The sequence below is a fragment of the Myxine glutinosa genome, chromosome 8, assembly GCF_964187855.1.
Source record: "Myxine glutinosa chromosome 8, kmMyxGlut1.1, whole genome shotgun sequence".
NCBI lineage: Eukaryota > Metazoa > Chordata > Myxini > Myxiniformes > Myxinidae > Myxine > Myxine glutinosa.
Window position 1 is genome coordinate 114,053,970 of NC_136268.1, and position 23,256 is coordinate 114,077,225.

The 23,256-nt window shown below is 46.1% G+C and overlaps 1 protein-coding gene across 2 annotated transcripts in view; it reads left to right on the top strand.

Moving 5' to 3' along the window:
- The window catches only part of CDADC1 (cytidine and dCMP deaminase domain containing 1), a 76,876-nt gene that overhangs the window by 45,468 nt on the left and 8,152 nt on the right, over positions 1-23,256 (top strand). For both annotated transcript variants that reach the window (XM_068125151.2, XM_068125152.2), the window contains exon 6: positions 7,191-7,351. In XM_068125151.2, coding sequence (XP_067981252.2) covers positions 7,191-7,351 — 161 coding nt within the window. The remainder of the gene's footprint in view (positions 1-7,190; positions 7,352-23,256) is intronic.

The window sequence follows — 23,256 nt, forward strand, 5'->3', positions numbered from 1 at the left end:
AGGAGTTACCTGGATGCGTAACTACCTTTTGACCCGTCAAGTCCCCGTGAGTTCGTGCACGGAACCAAGCGGTCGCACGTTGGGCCACGCGCGCGTTGCAAACCGCGCTTGGTTTTGCCCCGTCTACAAGGACGCGTACGGGTCGCACGTCGAGCCTCGCACGCGTTGCAACCCGCGCTTGGTTTTGCCCCGTCTACAAGGACGCGTACGGGTCGCACTTTGGGGCCTCGCGCGCGTTGGAAGCCGCGCTGGATTTTGCCCCGTTGCTTGGCAAGGAGGGGCGCTGCAGCAGCTGTCCCCGGTACGAGACGGCACGTTTGGAGCACGTCCGCCCGGGGTTCGTTCAACCGCCCGTGTGCGGAGACGAGAGACATTGTGAGGAGCAGAGACCGAAAGGGGGTGTGAGTACTCACCGGGACACACATGTATAAGATGGCCATCTTAATCATAGGGAATTGATTGTGAATTGGGAATTGGTGATGATTATGTATTGTTGATTGCTCGGGGAAAATCTCCGTGGTTGTGTTCTTGAAATATAGTTGATGGTTGTGTCATTGAAATTGTTTGGTATCATTACCATAGAAATATATCCTTGAACATCAGTTGTCTCTGGGGTGAAATTCATATGGCTTGCGTGGCGAAAGCGCATATATAATACAGCTTTCTGGCGAAGTTCCTCTCACGGTCCGGGGGTCACTGGGACCAGGTATTCACCGAGGGGACCACGTAACACAATGACCAAGTGATTTGGCTGTAGACGTTATTTTTGATTTATTGATTTTTTTTGATTTTTTTTTGTATACAAGATCGAGGCTCGTGAAAGAACGAACATTAATCACACAAAAAGTCAAACCGACACATCAAACACAAAAATAAGGGGAGCGGTAGACAAGTTGGGGAGAGGGGGGGAAGGACACAAACACAACATTTGAGAGCAGGGACAACCCTGAAGGAATATTGGGGGGACAGAGCACAGAGAGAGCTGGGGGAGAAAGGCCGGAGAGGAGTCGGTAAAAGACAGAAAGACAACCAACCTGCCTGCGGTGAGTGAGTGAAAGGCCCTCGGAGTTAGCTTCATCGCAGGAGATTCCAATGATTCTGAAAGCTTTAGTTTCAACAGCGTGAAGCCGAGCTAGGTGTGAGGCAGGAGCACCGGCCCAGAGGGGGGAACAGTATTCCATTGAGCTGCGGATGAAAGCCTTGTATGTGGTGAGGAGCTCAGGTGTGCCAAGGAAGGACTTCGCACGACGGAGGATGCCCAGTCGGCGACTGGCTTTGGAGGCCAACTTGGAAATGTGGTTTTCCCAAGAAAGATCATGGCAGATAGTGAGACCCAAAAGCTTGAGCGACAGAACTTCTTGGAGAGGATCGTTGAGAAAGTAGATGGGAGGGTTTTCCTGTCGGTCTTTTCGGAGAGACATAGTAAGAGTGTGAGATTTGTCAGGATTGAAAGACATGTTCCACTTGTTTGACCAGTCTGTGATTTTGTCCAGGTCTGCAGAGAGTGAGGAGGCTGAAGACTGCTCATCTGAGGGATGAGGAATGGAGCGGCAGATAGTGGAGTCATCAGCAAAGAGATAGAGAGGATTTTCCAGAGAGTCGGAGAGATCATTGATGAAGACCAGAAATAGCATAGGGCCCAGAACACTACCTTGGGGAACTCCAGCCAGAACAGGCAGGGTAGATGAGAGAAATCTATTCAGGGCCACACGTTGCCTACGACCAGAGAGGAAGTCCGCAAGTCATGAGTGGAGATTTCCATGGATACCATAGGAGGAGAGTTTGGTGAGCAGAGCTGGGTCCCAGACCGTATCGAAGGCACGTGATATGTCAAGTGAGACAGCTCTGATTTCCTGTTTGGCATTGAGGACATCCATCCATTGTTGAGACAGCAGAAGCAACATGTCCAGAGTAGAATGACTTGGTCTGAATCCAAATTGATGATCAGAGATCAAGCCATTGGAGAAGAGGAAGGATTTGATATCCGAAACATTGATGGATTCCATGACTTTGCTGATAATTGTAAGCAGGCTGATTGGTCTGTAAGAAAATCTTTTATGTTTGCTGATTTCCAAGATGCTGGCAGATGACCTTGAGAAAAAGAGAGGAACAGAGAGAGGGTGAGCAGAGAACAGAGAGAGGAACAGAAAAGAACAGATAGAGGGTGAGATAAAGCGGCAGAGCAGGATTTTAGGACCCGTGGGCTGATGCCGTCTGGTCCAGTTGCAGAATCAGAGTCGAGGTTTGACAAAAATTTCTCCACCTTGTCAGGAGAGAAGGACACAAAGTCCAGGAGCAGTTGGGTTCGACTGGGAAAGGTGGGAACAGAGAGAGATGGGTTTGGGACACAAGATTTTGAGGCAAACACAGAGTTGAGGCATTCGGCCTTGTCAGGTGCAGTGTCAACTGTGTAGCCATTTGAGGTAAGGGAGGGGATGGAGGGGGAACAAACACCAGAAATGGATTTGACCAGACGCCACCAGGATTTGGAGGAAGGAGACAGGTTTGAGAGTTCAATCTTGAGTGTGGAGAGATAGTGCTTCCTGGCACTTCTGAGGGTAGACACACACTTGTTCCGAGCTTGGTGGAAGGAACTGAGATTGCCTTCATTTGGATTTGCCTTCCAAGAGGCAAAGGCAAGTTGTTTCAGGGCAACTGCCTCACCACAAGATTCAGTGTGCCATGGATGGGAGGAAGGGTAAGACAACTGAAGACGAGATGGGATAAATCTGTGCATGAGAGAGAGCAGTTTGCTTTGGAAGAATTCCCAGGAAGAATTGATGTCAGATGCAGTGGAGATGGGAGACCAGTCCAGATGTTTGATGGCTGCTTGCAGACCGTGCCAGTCGGCTTGAGTGAAATGATGAATCAATAAAATTGATTAATCAACTAATCGATTAATTATTTAATTATTTGATTAATGACTTCATTAATTATTTTTTTAAGTTACAGATTCGGATGAAATGGTGGTGGCTTATGTATTATATTAGTCAATTGATTAATTATTTAATTCTTTGGACTATTATTTATTTATTTTCATTATTTGTCATTTATTTACTTTCTTTCTCATCTGGGCAATATCTCAGTTACCATTTGAGCAGGGAAGCTGATATATGGACACTACAGTGGACACAGTTAGCTCCTGTTAGATTCAAGCCTACAAGGACCACCTACAACACTACAAAGATGCCCTCTCCCACGCCCACTCCGCCTACTACTCTCAAATTATCCACTCTGGCTCCGGAAACCCAAAAGCACTCTTCTCGACAATAAACAAACTCCTCCGCCCCCTGGACACCACCACCCAGTCATTCACAGTAGACAACTGCATCTCCTTCCTTTCTTTCTTCCAACGCAAAATTGACAACATCTACAACAGCTTGACCACCGCCGCACCCGCTCCCCCTCCAACCACCTGCCCCCCCTTATCCTGCCTGCCCCTGTCTCAATTCTCCCCGGTCTCCCCTACTGACCTCTCTGAACTCCTCATAGGAATGAAAACTGCCACCTGCACTCTTGACCCCATCCCCTCCAGCTTTGTCAAGGCCTCCCTCCCTGCTCTCTCTCCACTTATCATTGCAACAATAAACTCCTCCCTGTCTACAGGCATCATCCCACCATCCCTCAAAATTGCTGCTGTTACCCCCATTCTAAAAAAACCTGGTCTAAACCCTGACACCCTAAATAACTTCAGACCCATCTCCAACCTACCCTTTCTGTCAAAAGTTTTGGAATGCGCTGTAGCCGCTCAACTCAAACATCACCTCTCTGCCAATAACCTGTATGAAACATTCCAATCCGGATTCCGCTCCAACCACAGTACTGAAACTGCCCTCCTCAAAATCACCAACGACCTTCTCCTCTCCTCTGACGCTGGCAACCTCAACATTCTCGTCCTCCTCGACCTCAGCGCTGCCTTTGACACCATCGATCACACCATCCTCCTCACCGGACTTGAATCCACCTTTAACGTTACCGGCACTGCCCTCTCTTGGATTAAATCATACCTCTCTGACAGACGCCAGTTCATCTCCATCAATAACTGCAAATCCCCCACTGCTCCCCTCCCCCAAGGTGTCCCCCAAGGTTCAGTTCTTGGCCCCCTCCTCTTCATCCTTTATCTGTCCCCCCTCGGTCACTTAATCCGCCGTCATGGTCTCCAATTCCACTGCTTCGCCGATGACATCCAGCTTTTCATCTCCACCAAGTCCGTCTCTACCGACACCCACTCTATCCTGACAAACTGCATCTCTGAAATAAAATCCTGGCTTCAAATCAACTTCCTCAAACTTAACTGTGATAAATCTGAAATAATCATCATTGGCCCAAAAATGCTCACAAAATCCACCCATAACTTTGCCCTCAACATCGACGGTATCCCAGTATCCACCTCCCCTCTCATTCGGAATCTTGGCGTCATCTTTGACCAAACCCTCTCCTTCGACAAATACACTAAAGAGATCACAAAGACAGCCTTCTTTCACCTGAAAAACATCGCCCGTCTCCGCTCATCCCTCTCCTCCACGGCTGCAGAAACCCTCATCCACGCCTTCATCACCTCCCGTCTGGACTACTGCAATAGCCTCCTCTATGGTTCACCCTCAACAATCACCAATAAACTCCAATACATTCAGAACTCCGCTGCCTGTCTACTCACCCACTCCCGGACCCGTGACCACATCACCCCCGTCCTTTACAAGCTTCACTGGCTCCCCATCTCCCAGAGAATCCAGTACAAAATCCTCCTCTTGACCTACAAAGCCCTCCATAACCTGGCCCCATCCTACCTGGCTGACCTCCTCTCCAGACACACTCCCACCCGCAACCTCCGCTCTGCTGGTACCAACCTCCTGACCCACCCCATCCGGACCAAATTCAGATCCTGGGGGGACAGGGCCTTCTCCATCGCTGCTCCCACCCTCTGGAACTCACTACCTCACACCATCAGAGACTCCTCCTCACTCACCACATTCAAAACATCACTCAAGACCCACCTGTTCAGCACTGCATTCAACATTCAACCCACAGCATTTAACCCCTGACTATCACTTCTCCTTCTCCCTCCTTTTGCTTTAAATATTTCCCTATTGATTCTTGTCTTTTTGCAATTGTTGTTTTCATGTTTTGTTATGCATTATGTTTTGCACTCTGTCAAAGCGCCTTTGGGCTTCATGAAAAGCGCTATACAAAATAAATGAATTATTATTATTATTATTACAGTGACCAAGTGATGAGCTTATAAAGGTTATTTTTGATTTATTGATTGATCAATTAATCAATCAATTATTTATCAGCCGAGAATTTATTTATTTCTTTATTAATGACTTATTTAATTAAATTTCTAAAAGTTACATCTTTGGATGAAGCACTAGTGGTTAAGTTATGCTATTAGCCAATTGATTAAGAAAATCTTTTATGATCTTTTATTGATTTTAATTTTGCAATTGATCAATCAATTTATTATTGTACACCTCTCCCTCCCAATACAGTCTGAGCTGCACGGTGGTATTGCCAGGTGCCAGAGGCACCCTGGCAATGCCACGCTGGAGGATATTTTATTATTTTGCATGGGGGCGGTGTACTTTGAATGTATCTGTACTTGTTTTATTGTTATTTCTGCACTTGTAATGTTTGAACTCGTATATAGATTACACAAAGGACAACAATGACATATTGACACAGTAGAAATGTTGGTCATTCCTGACAATGATCTAATCAAAGGACAGTTTGTAGTCAGGAGAATCACATTCACCACAATTGCAATAACCGCTGGGCAGGGAACACCGAAGGACAACCAACTCGTGATTTATTTTTTGCCAAAAGGTACCAAGCTTAAGAATACCCAATGCTTTGGTCACAAAATAGGTTTCCTTCTTCATCAAGGACGGACACTTGCTTGCTCAGATCTCAAGAGGCAGAGCGACACAGGCCTGAAATAGACGAGACCCAAGCAACTGATCTCGTCGAATAAGATGGGTTACCTGGGTCTGGTGGTGTATTTTTGGTGATTATGCATTATGTTTGGTAGTTAACCAAACAGTGGCGTAATGGTTCGCGTGTCAGCTACAAGTCTGGGAGGTTGGTGGTTTGAATCCCACTGAGTCATCACAAATTTAACGAGAATGGCCCTCGATAGAGTGCGTACCTCCTCCAGGTGGAACAGTTTATGTTTTGTATCCCACTTATAGGCCGGATCTGGATTCGGACCTGAACCAAAATCGAATCGGCTTGTTCTTGTCACCTAACCAACTCGTCCACCAAGTTTAGTCATAACTCGTCCCTAACTTTTTAAAATATCATGTTATATATCGCATTTCACCCGATCTCTCAATGGTGAAGATTTCAATAAAAAATTAAATAATTCTCTTATCCGAATCCACATTCAGATCTTCACCAAAAATGAAGCGATTCATCCTTGTCACACACACAACCTGCCCACCAAGTTTCGTCCAAATCTGTCCACAACCTATTCAGAAATATTGTTCACAAGCAGACAGACAAACAGACAGGGGTGAAAACAAAACCTCATTCACCTTCGGTGGGGGAGGTAAAAATGGAATGTGTGGCTTCCTTGCTTGACACTCAGCATTTAATGGATAGAGCAAGGAAAAAAACCTATAGTACAGCTATCATGAGGAGCAGGATATTCCTACTTCATTGCGGAGGGAAAAGTGATAACCAAGAGTGATCACAGAGTGGTTGTATTTGTGTGAAAATCTGGTTGTGTCTCATGTATGCCTGATTTGTGATATCTCCAGCCTTGGAGCCTGTAAAAAAAAAATATATATATATATATATATATATATATCTATTAAAAAGTGACGAGGTGATGTAGCCGACGGGATGAAAGTTTTGAAATGACTGACAAAATATGAAATAAAAAAACCACGTTTAGAGGCCATTTTTCCCCGCAAGCGGGGGTTGGCCTTTTTCGGGAACTGTGGTTGTTGTTGTTTTTCGGTCCCCTTTTTGAAGCAATGTTTTACGGCCGGATGCCCTTCCTGACGCCATGACAAATCCCGACATGAATACATGACGACATATTCCCGACATGACAAAATATGAAATGACAAATGAAAATGACATGACATGAAATGACATGACAAAATGAAATGCCAAAATAAAAAGCTTAATCGTTGATGTGATTTAACAGCATTCTATTGAAACCTGCTTGCGTTGCTGCTTTCCAGGGAAAGGACCTTCCACGGATGGAGCTTCTGGCTACTGGATACAATGGATTTGTTCGTGGTGCCAGCAAGCTGGACTTTCCCCGATCAGATTACCAAGACAATCAGGCTTTGCGCAAGTACAAATACATCATCCACTCCGAGCAAAATGCTCTGATTAACAGGTGCGTGTTTCATTCATGTGTGCTTGTCCACACAGAGATAAAAGTGTATAAAGATATATATATATATATATATATATATATATATATATATATATAAATATATATATATATATATCCAAATATATGTGCAGTTCTCCAGCTTTCAATGAGCGCAAGTAATGACGTCACTGCCATGTACATACGCTCTGCCTGTCAAGCTCTCAAGAGAACCCTCTGACAGAGCAGAATTCTACCAGAGGTAATGTGCCATGTGGCAGATGGCACTTATCGCTCCCATTAAGGTACAGCATAGCTGGATGGGATACCTTAATGGCGGTTCACCACTGATGGTATGAAATCGCATAGTGACTGGTATATAACCGAAAGGTTTTCAGAGTCATAAGTGTATGCAGTACTCACTGCGTTGCCCTGATGAGCCCCAAAAGGGCGAAACCAGGTCGATAACTGTGAGTTTTACATACACTTATGACAGTATCTGAACTAAGATCAAAATTCTGCTCTGTCAGAGGGTTCTCTTGAGAGCTTGACAGGCAGAGCGTATGTACATGGCAGTGACGTCATTACTTGCGCTCATTGAAAGCTGGAGAACTGCACATATATTTGGATTGGTTTGCTCCCGGCTGCATCCAGGGGATTCCATATAATGAGTGGATACCAGAGGTAATGTGCCATGTGGCAGATGGCACTTATCGCTCCCATTAAGGTACAGCATAGCTGGATGGGATACCTTAATGGTGGTTCACCACTGATGGTATGAAATCGCATAGTGACTGGTATATAACCGAAAGGTTTTCAGAGTCATAAGTGTATGCAGTACTCACTGCGTTGCCCTGATGAGCCCCAAAAGGGCGAAACCAGGTCGGTAACTGTGAGTTTTACATACACTTATGACAGTATCTGAACTAAGATCAAAATTCTGCTCTGTCAGAGGGTTCTCTTGAGAGCTTGACAGGCAGAGCGTATGTACATGGCAGTGACGTCATTACTTGCGCTCATTGAAAGCTGGAGAACTGCACATATATTTGGATTGGTTTGCTCCCGGCTGCATCCAGGGGATTCCATATAATGAGTGGATACCAGAGGTAATGTGCCATGTGGCAGATGGCACTTATCGCTCCCATTAAGGTACAGCATAGCTGGATGGGATACCTTAATGGCGGTTCACCACTGATGGTATGAAATCGCATAGTGACTGGTATATATATATATATACAGACTTGGCATTTAATATGGAATATATATATTTTCTTGACTTGGGTTTACTTTCTTAACCCAGTATATCAACCTGGTGAGTTTCTTTTACACTTTGGTGATTTATTTGTTAAAAGAACCATGTCACTGATTGTCTGTCGCAGCAAGAAGTCAACAACAGGATTATATCACAGGTGGCGTGGCAAAATGTACGGACAGGTGCATTTGATGATTGGCTTCACAGTCGGGTATACAAGGGTTGTTGCGTTCTGTATCAGTGGAAAACAACTGCTGCACGTCTCCAAAAGTTATTGCCGCTTCTTCTGGAGATGGTCCGTCAACTCGACAATGCTGTTTGTCATGGGGTGGTGGCTTTACGAAATTACGGCATGAAACAGCATGCTATTGCTCGGCAGTATGGCATCACTCAAGGTCAGGTGTCAAAGATCCTGAAACGAAATGCTCAGAGGGGTGTCCCTACTCCAATACCGAGGCCAGGATGTCCCCGCAGAACCACAAGGAGGGATGATTGCCAGCTGCACCGGTTAGTCCGCAATGGCCGTACCAAGTCAGCTAATCGGCTTAGGGCTGAGTGGCAGCAACTGACAAATGTGCCTGTATCCAGAAGGCTAGTCAACAAACGACTGGTTCAAGCAGGCTATCGTGCCAGGCGTCCCCTGAGAAAGCCACGCCTGACCAGACAACACCGCCAGCGCCGATTGCAGTGGGCCATAGAGCACCGTCAATGGCAGCCAGGACACTGGAATCACGTGATCGTCAGTGACCAGTCTAGATTTCTGGTCCATCGTCAAGATGGCCACGTCCGAGTGCGCAGATAAGTGCATGAAGCCTACAACAAAGATTGTATAGTGCCAAGAGTCCAAGCTGGAGGAGGTGGGGTGACCGTTTGGGCTGCTTTTCATGCAGGGGGCAAAACTGACCTGGTTGTTCTGACTGGAAACCTGAACCAGTTCAAGTACAGGGCCATTCTGGAAGAAACATTGCTTCCATTTGCTCGTGCAGCCTTTCGAGGAAACTTTGTCTTCCAAGATGACAATTAGTCAGGTTCACTATGTCAATAAATTATATTTCGTTCAAAATCATGGTAGATTAGCAAACCTATACATTTTTGGAAAGGTTATAGCATAAGGAAACTAAAAATCAATGTTTACATTTGGAGAGATACCTGTATGGTGGCCATTTTGAATTTTCAAAATGGCCACTGTAAAATACATATTTTGTTCTATTTCTGCCTCTAATTACCCTAAAAACTTTTAAAAATATACTAAACCTATATTTTCAGGGACAAGGAATCCAATGAAAGTATCAAATTAGTGCTATGGGGAATGGTAAGACACGAATCAAAGGTTTTGAATTGCAAAATACTGTCTTTATATTCACGATAAGTTGCATAATCAAATACATGTTATCATTTTGTACAGGCAGTTAATAACATCAAAATGTGTCACAATAATTCATATCACCAAACATACACAGGCAGTCAGCAAAATCATAGTACACATGCAGTCAGTATAACTTCACATCTACACAGGCAGTCAATGACAAAATATACACCGGCAGTCAATGGCATCAAACATACACGATTACAGAATATGCCATTTAGAGTTCGTCATCACTGTCCTGTGTGTCGTATCCGACAATATAGTCCGCATCGTTTTCACAGTCCGTTCCACACAAGCAAAGGTCGGTCAAATTGATTGGCAAATCGAATTGGTCGAATGGTCGATCGAAGCGATTGGTCGAATGGTCGAATTGGTCGAATGGAATTGGTCGATTGGTCGAATTGGTCGAATTGGTCGAATCGAATTGGTCGGAATTGGCAAATGTAAACATTGATTTTCAGATTTTCCATGTAATAACGTTTCCAAAAATGTATAGGTTTGCTAATCTACCATGATTTTGAATGAAAAAACATAGTGAACCTGACTAAATGCACGGCTTCATCGTGCTCGCATGATCTAAAACTTTCTTGCTGACCGTGGTGTAGAGCATATGGAGTGGCCTGCCATGTCCCTGGATATGAATCCGATAGAGAACTTGTGGGCAGAATTAACGCATCAAATCGACCACTTGGACCAGCAGCCGACCTCTGTGCGTGAATTGCAGCAGGCTATTGTCACTGCATGGCAAGCGATTCCTGTCCAAACCTTGGCAAATCTCATGAACAGCATGCCTCAACGTGTACGTGCTCTCCTCAATGCTCGTGGGGGTTACACGAAGTACTGAACTGTAATTTTACTGTCCGTAATCCCAGTCGTAATTTAACTTTTGTTTTTGTTTAAAAATTTTTTGGCTAATGTGCAAAATAAAGAGATACTTCTGGAAAACGTACAGAAGTTTAACACAGTACTGTCCATGAATTGAGTTCGATATCAGTTTTCATCACTTTCAAGGATCAATTTATTTGTTTCGAAATGTCAAATGTGGTTTTTGTTTCTTTTAAAGGTCACATTAACAAAATCTAGAATAATTTCAACATAATTCCAATGAACTTTTGGTTCTAAGACATCTTGAAAAGTAAGTTCACCCCCACAAAAGAAATATTCCATATTAAATGCCAAGTCTGTATATATATATATATATATATATATATATATATATATATATATATATATATATATATATATATATATATATATATATATACAGTCACGTGAAAAAGTAAGTACACCCCATGTAAAGTTTTGACTTTTTCAACATATTTCAACATACAGCTATTTGATCTTCATTTCAACAATATTGATAGATAAAGGTGATATAATATAACAAATATCATGAAATATTTACATTTTTGTAGTCCATTGTATAATTTAAATAAACATAAATGCAAATTTCGCTTGTGGAAAAAGTAAGTCCACCCTTGGATCTAATAGGTGGTATTGCCCCCTTTGGCAGAAACAACCTCAAGTTGGCGTTTCTTATAACTGTCTCCCAGTCTCTGACATCGACTGGGAGAATTTTTTGCCCACTCCTCCATGCAGAATTCTGTCAGCTGTGCGATGTTTGAGGGGTTTCTTGCATGCACAGCTCGTTTCAAATCCCCCCACAACATCTCGATGGGATTTAGATCCGGGCTTTGACTTGGCCATTCCAGAACCCTCCATTTATTTCTTTTCAGCCATTCTTTGGTGGATATACTGGTATATTTAGGGTCATTGTCATGTTGCAAGGTCCACCTTCGGTTGAGCTTCAACTTTCCGACAGATGGCCTCACATTATCCTCAAGCATCCTCTGGTACAATGAAGAATTTATCGTGGATTCTATGATGGTGAGCTGCCCAGGCCCTGATGCAGCAAAGCTGCCCCAAACCATAATATTTCCACCACCATGCTTTGCAGTTGGTATCAGGTTGTTGTGGTCAAATGCTGTCTTTGGTTTTCGCCAAACATGTCTTCTGGTACTGTGGCCAAATAGCTCTAACTTTGACTCATCTGTCCAGAGCACATTGTTCCAGAAGTGCTGGTCTTTGCCTCGGCGTTCATTGTCAAACTTTAGTCTTGCCCTGATGTTCTTTCTGGATGGCAAAGGTTTCTTCCTGGCACACCTCCCATGTAGATCAAATTTGTGCAGCCTCTTTCTAATGGTAGACTCGTGCACTTTGACATCAACAGTGGCAAGAGCTGCTTGTAGGTCCCGTGATGACATTCTGGGGTTCTTAGAGACTTCTTTCAGCATCTTGCGGTCTGCTCTCGGGCTGAACTTGCTGGGGCGGCCTGGCCTGAACAAGTTGGCAGTTGTTGGGAATCTTCTCCACTTGTAGATGATCTTCTGGACAGTCGAATGATTGATTTCAAATTGTTTGGAGATCTTTTTAAATCCCTTCCCAGACTCGTAGGCACCTAGAACCTTCTTTCTGAAGGCCTCAGAGTGCTCTTTTGATCAAGGCATGGTGACGCCGCACACTTCAACAACAAAGAGCAAACCAAACTAAATGTCTGAGGTTTAAATAAGACAGGTTCCTCCAAGATCCTCTCTAACGATGTTCTAATCATTTGCGACTGAGCTGGTGCACCTGATTCTAATTTTAGGTATTTGAAGTAGTGATAAATGTAGTGGTGTACTTACTTTTTCCACATGCGAAATTTGCATTTATGTTTATTTAAATTATACAATGGACTACAAAATGTAAATGTTTCATGATATTTGTTATATTATATCACTGTTATCTATCAATATTGTTGAAATGAAGATCAAATAGCTGTATGTTGAAATATGTTGAAAAAGTCAAAACTTTACATGGGGTGTACTTACTTTTTCACGTGACTGTATGTGGATACCAAAATATTTTTTAATTTCAACAATTTTCTGCAAGAAATGGTGCATTATTTGAAAAAAGTTCAAGGGTGCCAATATTTTTAGCCACGACTCTTTGTAGCCTTATCCATGCACGTGTAATGCTTTTTCATACCCCAGAAGAAACATCTCTTCAGTCCTAGAATTTTATTATAGATAACGGCAAAATTTACCTGAAGCATGAGTTTTTCATTATTAATATAGTTTTTTTTAATGAATATGGCTTTTAATTATTACTAGGGCATGCCCGTACTATATATATGCCCGTACTATATATCTATCTAAAATTATATCCCCCCCCCTCTATTTACATGAAATGGTTTGGTTCATTCGCAACGCCAAAGCGAACGGCGAACGGCTTGCGAGTACAGTGACAATCCCCCCCCTCTATTTACATGAATGGTTTGGTCCATTCGCAACGACCACAGAACCCCCCCCTCATGCAATGGTTTGGTCCAAAGCGAACGGCTTCCGGAGTTTGGTAAAGCAATCGCCATCGCGTGCACAAACGCGCAGGAAAGCGAATGAATCGCAAATTCGTTTTTATTAGTGATACGAATTGAATTGGGAGAAATTGGGAGATGAATGAATTGGGAGAAATAATGCGCATAAGAAATCGAATTACGTACCGTAATGGCGGTCAGCTCGTAACGCGCTCAGCTCCGCTCGTGCTCGTCTCACATCGGCCACGCCTACGCAACAAAGCGTTCTGTGATTGGCTGCCGGAAAGCGTGCTGCCGGACAGTCGTCACTGTCCGGAAGTTCGCAAATCGCAGTTAGGATGAATCGTTTTAATTTAATCGCAGTTTGAATTCGTTTTAAAACATAGTTTAACGGCAACATAGTTTTCCAACGTGAAATAAATGAATACGCTGTCAAATGTGCCGTCCGAGGCAGAGTCCGATCGCCACGTTCGGCACACGTGATAGCTCGCTGCTCTCTGATTGGTTGAAGCGTTTTTTGGACATATCTCGGTAAGTACTTGTCCGATTAATATGAAACCTTGAAAAGGCACATCCTCGGGTCCCCAGCAATATACCTGGCAAGTTTCAAGTATATCGGACCGGTAGTTGTCGAGAAACAGCGGTCACAGACACACAGACACACAGACACACAGACACACAGACACACAGACACACAGACAGACACACAGAGATTGCTGGAATTATAGATAGATAAAGACCCATCCTTATGGTCGTCAGGAAGAAGAAGCAGGACTTGGAACGCTGCTGCAAAACACACAAACAAACATTTTGTATTTCATATGCAATGATAAACAAAGAAGTGGAAAATGAGAACGGCACTCAGTAGAGCGCATACCTCCACCAGGCTGAACACTTTACATTTTGTATACCAAAGATAAACCGGATCTGCATTCAACATGAACCTAAATCGAATCGGCTTTTTCTTATCACCTATCCAACTCCTCCACCAATTTTGTAAATAGGTCATCCACAACTTTTTGAAATATCATGCTAAGTATCGTTTTTGGGCCTATAGCTCAATGGTGAAGAATCACTTTTTTAAAATCTCTGATCGGGATCCAGATTCGAATCTTCACTAAAATTGAATCGATTCTTCCTCGTCACACACACACAACCTGTCCAACAAATTTCGTCCAAATCCATCCATAACTTTGAGATATCCTGCTATGTATCGTTTTTGGCCCGATCTCCCAATGGTGAAGAATCATTTAAAAAATATTTCAGAACCACATCCATATCTGGATCTTCACCAAAATCTAATAATTACCTCCGCCACCAAAGGTGGATGGAGGTTATGTTTTCACCCCTCTCTGTCTGTTTGTCCGTTTATCTGTCCGTTTGTGAACAAAATATCTCAAAGAGTTGTTTGACAGGTTGTGTGTTTGACAAGGAAGAATCGATTCAATTTTGATCAAGATCCGGATCCGGATCCAGCTAGTAGAAAATTTTAAGTGATTCTTCACTATTGAGTGATATGGCCAACCAGGCGGAGGTATGCTTTCTACTGAGTGCCGTTCTAGTTTCGGCTGTCACGTACCCAACCTCTCCACCAAATTTTGTCGAAATCCGTCCATAGCTTTTTCAGATATTTTGTTCACAAACAGATAGACAGGCAGACAGGGGGTAAAAACATAACCTCCATATATATAATCCTACCTCCAGTAGTTTAGGATTATATATAATCCTAAACATAACCTCCTCCGAATATGAACGGATATCACTTCTTCCACAACGTCTTTTGTGCCATGGTTCACCATCGCCACCAAGTGGTGTTACCCCAAGTTACACAACGAATACACGGACAATGCAGGATGGGAACATTTGGTGGATAATGCCTGTGTTACACGAACACCACGTTAATCCAATCGATTCGTTCATGGATTCGTGAAAAAGGGGGAATGTGGGGGAGAGTGAATGGACACTGGGGACGTCAACAGAGTAATGTATATGCTGTGCCCTATTATTTCCAGATCATTGGTGCTGCTCTCGGTGGCATGGGTTTTGCTGGGTGGTTTGCTCTGAGTGTTTGCTGGGTGTTTGTTTGCTTGTTTGCTGGGTGTTTGTTTTGCCTTGCCAGCAGTCATTCAGAGCAGGAATTTGGAATTTGGCCAGAGTGCCAGAGATAGGTAGCCTACTGTTTGAGAAGGAATATTTTTTATATAAACACACAGGTGTTTATTTTTTTTTGAGGGCCAGGGTGACTCTTGGAGGGTGACGAATTCATACGTCCCTCTTTCTACTGGATGTTTGTTTGTCACACACATTGTGGATTTGGTATCCACATACAGTCAGACGGAAGCCTCTCCTCAGTGAAAGACACATGAAAGCCCACTTGGAGTTTGCAAAAAAGCACCTAAAGGACTCTCAGACTGTGAGAAACAAGATTCTGTGGTCTGATGAAACCAAGATTGAACTGTTTGGCTTCCGTCTGGCCACTCTGCCATAAAGCCCAGATCGGTGGAGTGTTGCAGTGATGGTTGTCCTTCTGGAAGTTTCTCCCATCTCCACACAGGATATCTGGAGCTCAGCCAGAGTGACCATTGGGTTCTTGGTCACCTCTCTTGCCAAGGCCCTTCTCCCCCGATTGCGCAGTTTGGCCGGGCGGCCAGCTCTAGGAAGAGTCCTGGTTGTTCCAAACTTCTTCTATGTAAGAATTATGGAGGCCACTGTGCTCTTGGGAACCTTCAATGCAGCAGAATTATTTTTGTAGGCTTCCCCAGATCTGTGCCTCGACACAATCCTGTCTCTGAGCTCTGCAGGCAGTTCCTTCGACCTCATGGCTTGGTTTTTGCTCTGATATGCATTGTCAGCTGTGAGACCTTATATAGACAGGTCATGTCCAATCAATTGAATTTACCACAGGTGGACTCCAATCAAGGTGTAGAAACATCTCAAAGATGAGCAAGGGAAATGGAAGGCATCTGAGTTAAATTTCAAGTGTCATAGCAAAGGGTCTGAATACTTATGTCAATGTGATATTTCAGTTTTTTCTTTTTAATAAATTTGCAAAACTTTATAAAATCCTGTTTTCTCTTTGTCATTATGGGGTATTGAGTGTAGATTGATGAGGGAAAAAAAATGAATTTCAACGATTTCAGCATAAGGCTGCAACATAACAAAATGTGAAAAAGTGATGGGGTCTGAATACTGTCATGCGGTCCCTTTGGTTAACCCCAGGGCTCGCGGATGACCAAACGGCTTTAATGGAGGCGACGACCAAATACAGATTTGACTACAAGCACGGGGAGGAGGAATGAAGGGGATGAAGCGGAGGCGCGTACCTGGAGGAAATGAACTCAAACGGGAAGCCGGGTTTAAAAGGAAATGGAAAATAATACAAGGGTTTATTTGAAATAAAGATCGGGACAGGGAAACGCGATGATAAATTCTAATTCTAAATTGGGACGTCCCCATTCACACTTTGGATACGAGACAAAGGAAAATGAACTAATAAAATAACTGTCCCATCGTGTACTTGTGAAATGTGGGACGTCTTATCTTTGTCTGCAGTCCTGTCTGCCGTCCAACGCGGCTCCGAGCTCAGGCGCAAAGAAACCCTCCGTCCGCTTCACCCACGCGCTCCGCCAGGCCCCGAGCGACCCGCCCCACTCCAGGCTCTTCGTCGACCGCACACGAGATCCCGCCCGCTCACAGCACCGAGCCTTGCTCCTAAACCAAAAGCACCGTGAAGGACCGAGCACCACTCCAAGCTCCGAGCACCTAAAGATTCAGGGACGACGCCAACGACCACCAGTCCTCTCAATACGATGAGCCAAGAACGAAGAACAAAGAATGAACGGACCAGCACGACTGACTAGCACGAGCTGTCCAGAGCGAAGACTGAATACCAAAAGCGAAGAGAGAGAGAATGCCCGCAAACGAGACGTTGTATCACTCGCCCTGTGACGTCAGTTCTGGCGTGTTACCAATCAGAGCCTCGATTCTTTGTGGTCTCTCGAACCTTCTGCCGCCACCGGCACTTCTCCCTCCAATGAACAACCTCCTTCTAAGGACCGGATTGGCGCCCTCTGCGCTGATTGGCTCAAGGTTCGCGCCAACCAATCACACGTTCCCTGGGCATGGTTATTGCTTACCACGATGCTCGTCGCCCATGGTGGCATTGTACGCGGCTGCTGCCTGCTTGTCGTTCCGGTCAGTCATTGTAAGGGGAGGGAATTATTTAATGTGTGCACTAAGGACCTATCTAAGTGTTTAAATGAGTGCGTTGCCATGAGGGACACAGGTTTGGCGACAGGGGGAACGACAAATGAGGGAACTTTATCCATAATCCCTGCACTATTTAGCACGCCTCGCCCCCCTTGTCGCGGGGACACCAATACAGCTTATACCGACATCAGGCTAAACATAGAACTTATTACAGGTAGATTCCCTATCACGACAGTCGGATACCTACCTATACAGATCTACCTGGCTTTAGATATTCCTTTACCCCCCGACATAACACAGCTCCCCCCACCCCCCCCCTCCCCCCCCTGGAACCATAGCTCCTGCTGGGTTCACTGCAGGCACTACCATTCCAGTCTTAACACTTACTGTCTCACACTTAATTAACCTACGAAATTAATCAGGAGGGCTGTGGGAAGGGAGCCGGAGCTTCCTACCTGTTCTCCTTAACATGCTACTCCCCTTAACCATCATGCGAATATGTACAATTATTTCGTTGGCAGCTCCTGTGGTGGGAGGAAAGAAACAACATTCAAAATCTAACTTCACCACAAACCTTAACCTAAACCAAAACTTCAAAATTTCGAACTCCCAAAAACTCTAAACATTTGTACAACCCCAGTCGACAGACCGCGTCCCCCGGTGGATGCCACGAGACGCAACCTTACCTGCGGGGCCATCCCAATGCACCCCTAAATTTCCGCGGGCCCTGTCCAGGTGTTACAGGTCAGCGACATTGCGCGGTGGATTTCGCTCTCATTCATACAACACAAACCCTTACTCACTCACACACATTCCAAAAATCATTACAACACTAAATCATAACCAAGCACTTATTTCACACCCCTGCAGGACCATGGCATAGATGTCATTTGTGTGCGTTCAGTTCTCTCAACTCGGCAGCGGGGAGGTACCACACAAGTAAGATGGTGGGGGTGCTTCAGGCAGTGGTGCCCGCAGTCAAAAAAACAAGTCACTTGACTCACAAGTTCATTGCCCGCCCCCCCCCCCCTTCACCTATTGGCCCCGTGACAGCCAAACTGCCCTTTCCGCCATTACCCCGCCGGTGAGGGTCTCCACACACCAGGCTCCGTGGCCTCCTGCTTCAGCGCAGCTACACGGGTCGCCGGGAGTCTCCCTTACCCCACGGCGCCCAACCAGACCCTCCACCGACGAGCTCCAATTTCCAGATACCACTGGCTGCCAGGGGAAATTGCCACAGAGGGGGGTCGCAGGCATCGATCCTCAGAGCGTGATCTGTACCTGCGAACACACACACCTTTCCCACCCACAAAATCCCCAAAACACATTTCCTCCCCCGCTGCCATTCAATTCTCAACACAATTCAGAGTAGATGTTACAAAAAGATTTGCCATGGCCTGCCTCATGTGAAATCCCCGGTTCACATTTTACCATTACACATTTTCAAAACACAATAATCACTCATACTCAATGTCCAACCTCACGACCACATAGAAACACATATCCTCTACACATAAACACACGCCACCCACAAGACACTGTGGCACACATTCCATCCCCCTCACCAGCCATGTCATCACTCTCACCCGCCCCCCAACTCTAAATTACATGTCCCCAAATTTACATAGCAAGTCCTGAAGCCTGGGACAGTAACCATCAAGGCCTTACCCCTACCTTGATGTGCAGGTATTCCGGTTGGTCAGGTCCAAAGTGCCATCCACCCTCAAAATCCCAAAATTTATCATTGGGCCTACCAAGTTCCACCAAATTACACTTTTGTCCCCACTATACTGGCAGGTATGTGGATCCGCATCCAACGGTGAACTGTGCTGAACAACTACATGTGGCTACGACAGCTCTGCACCTCTACCGTGCAAGGGTCATCGAGACAAGGTGAGCAGTCGAAACGCCAACATGGTCCATGAGTGTCCATAAGGGTGCGACCCACAATCCATCCTTCGGCCCCACTGCGAGGAACACAGCTGCACTAGCCCCAGCTGGCCAATGTGGTGAGCACCTGCTGCCAACAAACACTACCATACCCACAACCTCGGCCCTGGGGGAGACGGCCGCAGTGCGTGGCATTCCCCTCACGTCACCTACGCTGCCCTCCTCCCCCAGTCCACAGAACTGCAGTCCCCAGTGCCCACCCACACTTGACCACACCAAGGTCCAGTAAACAGCCATGCTCCACCAGGAGACCCACCCAGAAGACATGGTCCACACACCTCGGACACCCATAGCACCACGTTGACCCTCAACTACACAACTTCATCCCCATAACCCCACATCCCAAATATTGGCACAGTCGCCCCCGCAACCAGTTGAAGGCTGTGTCTTGCTAACCTGTCAATTTTATCCTAGCCTCCAACACTTTGGTCTAACACACCTGGATCAATAATGGTGGCACTGCTGTCAGTGACCACCATAGCATTTCAAAATTCATCGTTAAATTTGCATCTAACCCTCAGATTACCCATGCCAAACATTTATCACATTTTACTAATCTCACCAAAGAAGGATGCTTCTCCATACACATGCCAGCCGAGCATGGCCCATATGCTCGGCATGTTACACATTCCCGATCACACTCCCATGGCTCTCTTCCCAAACCGAGGGTCCACAAATAATAACAGAACATCTGTGGAAGGTCACTCTCACACCATCACATTCCACAGATGCTCTAATGGTTGTCCAGTAGGCTATAACATTCCCTGTCCATGCGGTTCGACCCACGTCCATAGACCAGCACAGCATGGCAGGTCACCACATGCTGGCTGTCCCAGAGTCTCAGGGAGAGGGTGTCAGGCCACATGCCCGGGCGGTCACCACATCAGGCCCAAGTTGGCCGTCCACGATGCCACCACCAAAGCGCGACCCACAACACCCCCCCCTAGTGGTCCTCAATATATGCCATCCCAGGCTTGAGAAACCACCTCGGACCCCCTGGAGGTCTTAACCCCCACCAGGGTCCAGTGACCCTGCCGGCCCGAGCCACACGTTCGGGCGGCGCCCCGACGGACAAGGGACGCCACACTCCACCAAACCCCCCCCCCCCCCCCGTGGGGCCCAGGTCGTACCACGACACCCATGGCTGGACCCCACGTCCAAATCTCGCCAGCGCAACCCCCCAGCTGGCTGGCATCCCAAAATTTCGAAAGGGCCAACTTTTGCCCGAGGCCATCCCCAATGACCTCTCCTGGTCCAAATTCCACAGCCCTTGGACCAATTCCTTCCAAGGCTGCTCCAAATCAAACTCCCATTTTAATTTTATTTTAGATTTCCTTTTAACAATTTTTATTGCTCATCCCAAACCGCAGCTGCAGGTAACAACTCCTTTAGGTGATCTGCCCCTCCCCGCAGCTGTTCCAAATTCCCTATGGGGACCAAATAGTCTGAGGCTCGATCTCCCGACTCTCCAAGGTCCAAATCCTGTACGGAGCCAACACACTCCCCCAACTGTTCATTCAATTTCGGAGCCTCTTGCACCCAATTTGTGTTCGTGGTGAGGGTCCCCTCGGTCACCTCAACCGCCTCCTCGGACCGATTCACCTCCTCCCCCAAACTCCTTTGGGACTGGTCAACCTCTACCTCCATGGGACTGTCCCAGGTCCCCAGCCATTGTGTCACATCATTTACATCCCCATTACCAATCAGTTCTGGCCCCGACAGGTCGTCCCCAATAAATACCCGGTCTGGCTCCATTACTCGGATCCCCCCACCCCATATTGTTATCCCCTCTTGCTCTGAACCACCGCCCTGGCAAAACAAGGATCCAAATCCATCCCCCTGTTGATGTGTTGGGGCATCCACCTGGCCCCAATAAACCTCCAGGCCACCATGTATCAAACATTTTCCATTTACCTCCAATTGTTCATTCATTTCCCTTTTTTCATTCCCCTGTTCACTCATTCGTTCGTTCATTCCACATGGGGGTTTTGTTTCTTTAATCCATGCATCCAATCTTTCACTACCAGTATCATATCACTTTCCTCTTTCATTTCATCGATATTCTTTACTCATTCCCCTCATGATACCACTCATGCCCCTTATTAATTTTAACATGTCCTGGAAATACATTGGACATGTCTTCTGGCTCAATCGCTCCGAGACAGGGAAGGTTCCATCTTTACCCTCCAATTCCCCGATTAAATTTTTACCTTCCCCATTTCCTTCCACACATGCAGTCTCCTCCCGTTTTAATTCAATTTATGCCACCCTTGGCTTCGCCTGTGCCCCATAGGCACCATTCGTTCGTCCTTCCCTCAATGTACTCGTACATTCATCAATTTTAATTCCCATTCGCTCACTGTGCTTACTCTGAGCATCCATTTTGCTATATAATCGCTCAAACTGAGCATCCATTCTGTTTTCCAATCGCTCACTGTTATCGTTTATTCCCTTCATTATTTTTTTATACATGGCTTGGAAATCCATGGGGGCCGTCCCTACGGCGGGATCAGCTCCATCACTACTCTCTACCACAACTACCTCCGACTCACTTCGAAGGCTCAAAGCACCATGCATTCCTTCTTCCATACCGCTCACCTCCTCCTCCATCAAGAGAAGGTCGCTTCCCGCGTGGCTTTTACCTCAGAAATCGATCTAAATTTAAAGACGCACCTTTCGCGTCGTGCAAGCCCAATCGACAATATACCAAATTTTCGCCTCGGACTACGAAAATTTTGCGTCCGGATGCCGGGCGCGATGTATGCCCGATCGTGTCGACATCTCGCCGCGGACAAAAAAATTGTCCTTGGGCCCAGATCCTCACTCCTGACACCAATTGTCGCGCGATCCCTTCGGTTAACACCAGGGCTCGTGGATGACCAAACGGCTTTAATGGAGGCGATGACCAAATACGGATTTGACTACAAGCACGGGGAGGAGGAATGAAGGGGAAGAGGCAGAAGTGCGTACCTCGAGGAAATGAACACAAACGGGAATCCGGGTTTAAAAGGAAATGGAAAATAATACAAGGGTTTATTTGAAATAAAGATCGGGATAGGGAAACGCGATGATAAAATCCAATTCTAAATTGGGACGTCCCCACTCAACACTTCGGATACGAGACAAAGGAAAATGAATTAATAAAATAACTGTCTCGTCGTGTACTTGTGAAATGTGGTGCGTCTTATCTTTGTCTGTAGTCGTGTCCGCCGTCCAACGAGGCTCCGAGCTCCGGCACGAAGAAACCCTCCCTCCGCTTCGCCCACGCACTCCGAAAGGCCCCGAGCAACCTGCCCCACTCCAGGCTCTTCGTCGACCGCACAAGAGGTCCCGCCCGCTCACAGCACCGAGCCTCGCTCCCGCACCAAAAGCACCGCAAAGGACCGAGCACCACTCCAAGCACCTAAAGATTCAGGGACGACGCCAACGACCACCAGTCCTCTCAATACGAGGAGCCAAGAACGAAGAACAAAGAACGAACGGACCAGCACGACTGAATAGCACGAGCTGTCCAGAGCGAAGGCTGAATACCAAGGGCGAAGAGCAAGAATGCCCGGGAACGAGACGTTTTGTCACTCGCCCTGTGACGTCAGTTCTGGCGCGTTACCAATCAGAGCCTCGATTCTTTGTGGTCTCTCAATCCTTCTGCCACCACCGGCCCTTCTCCCTCCAATGAACAACCTCCTTCTAAGGACCGGATTGGCGCCCTCCGCGCTGATTGGCTCAAGGTCCGCGCCTTCCACGCCAACCAATCACACGTTCCCTGGGCATGGTTATTGCTTACCACGATGCTCGTC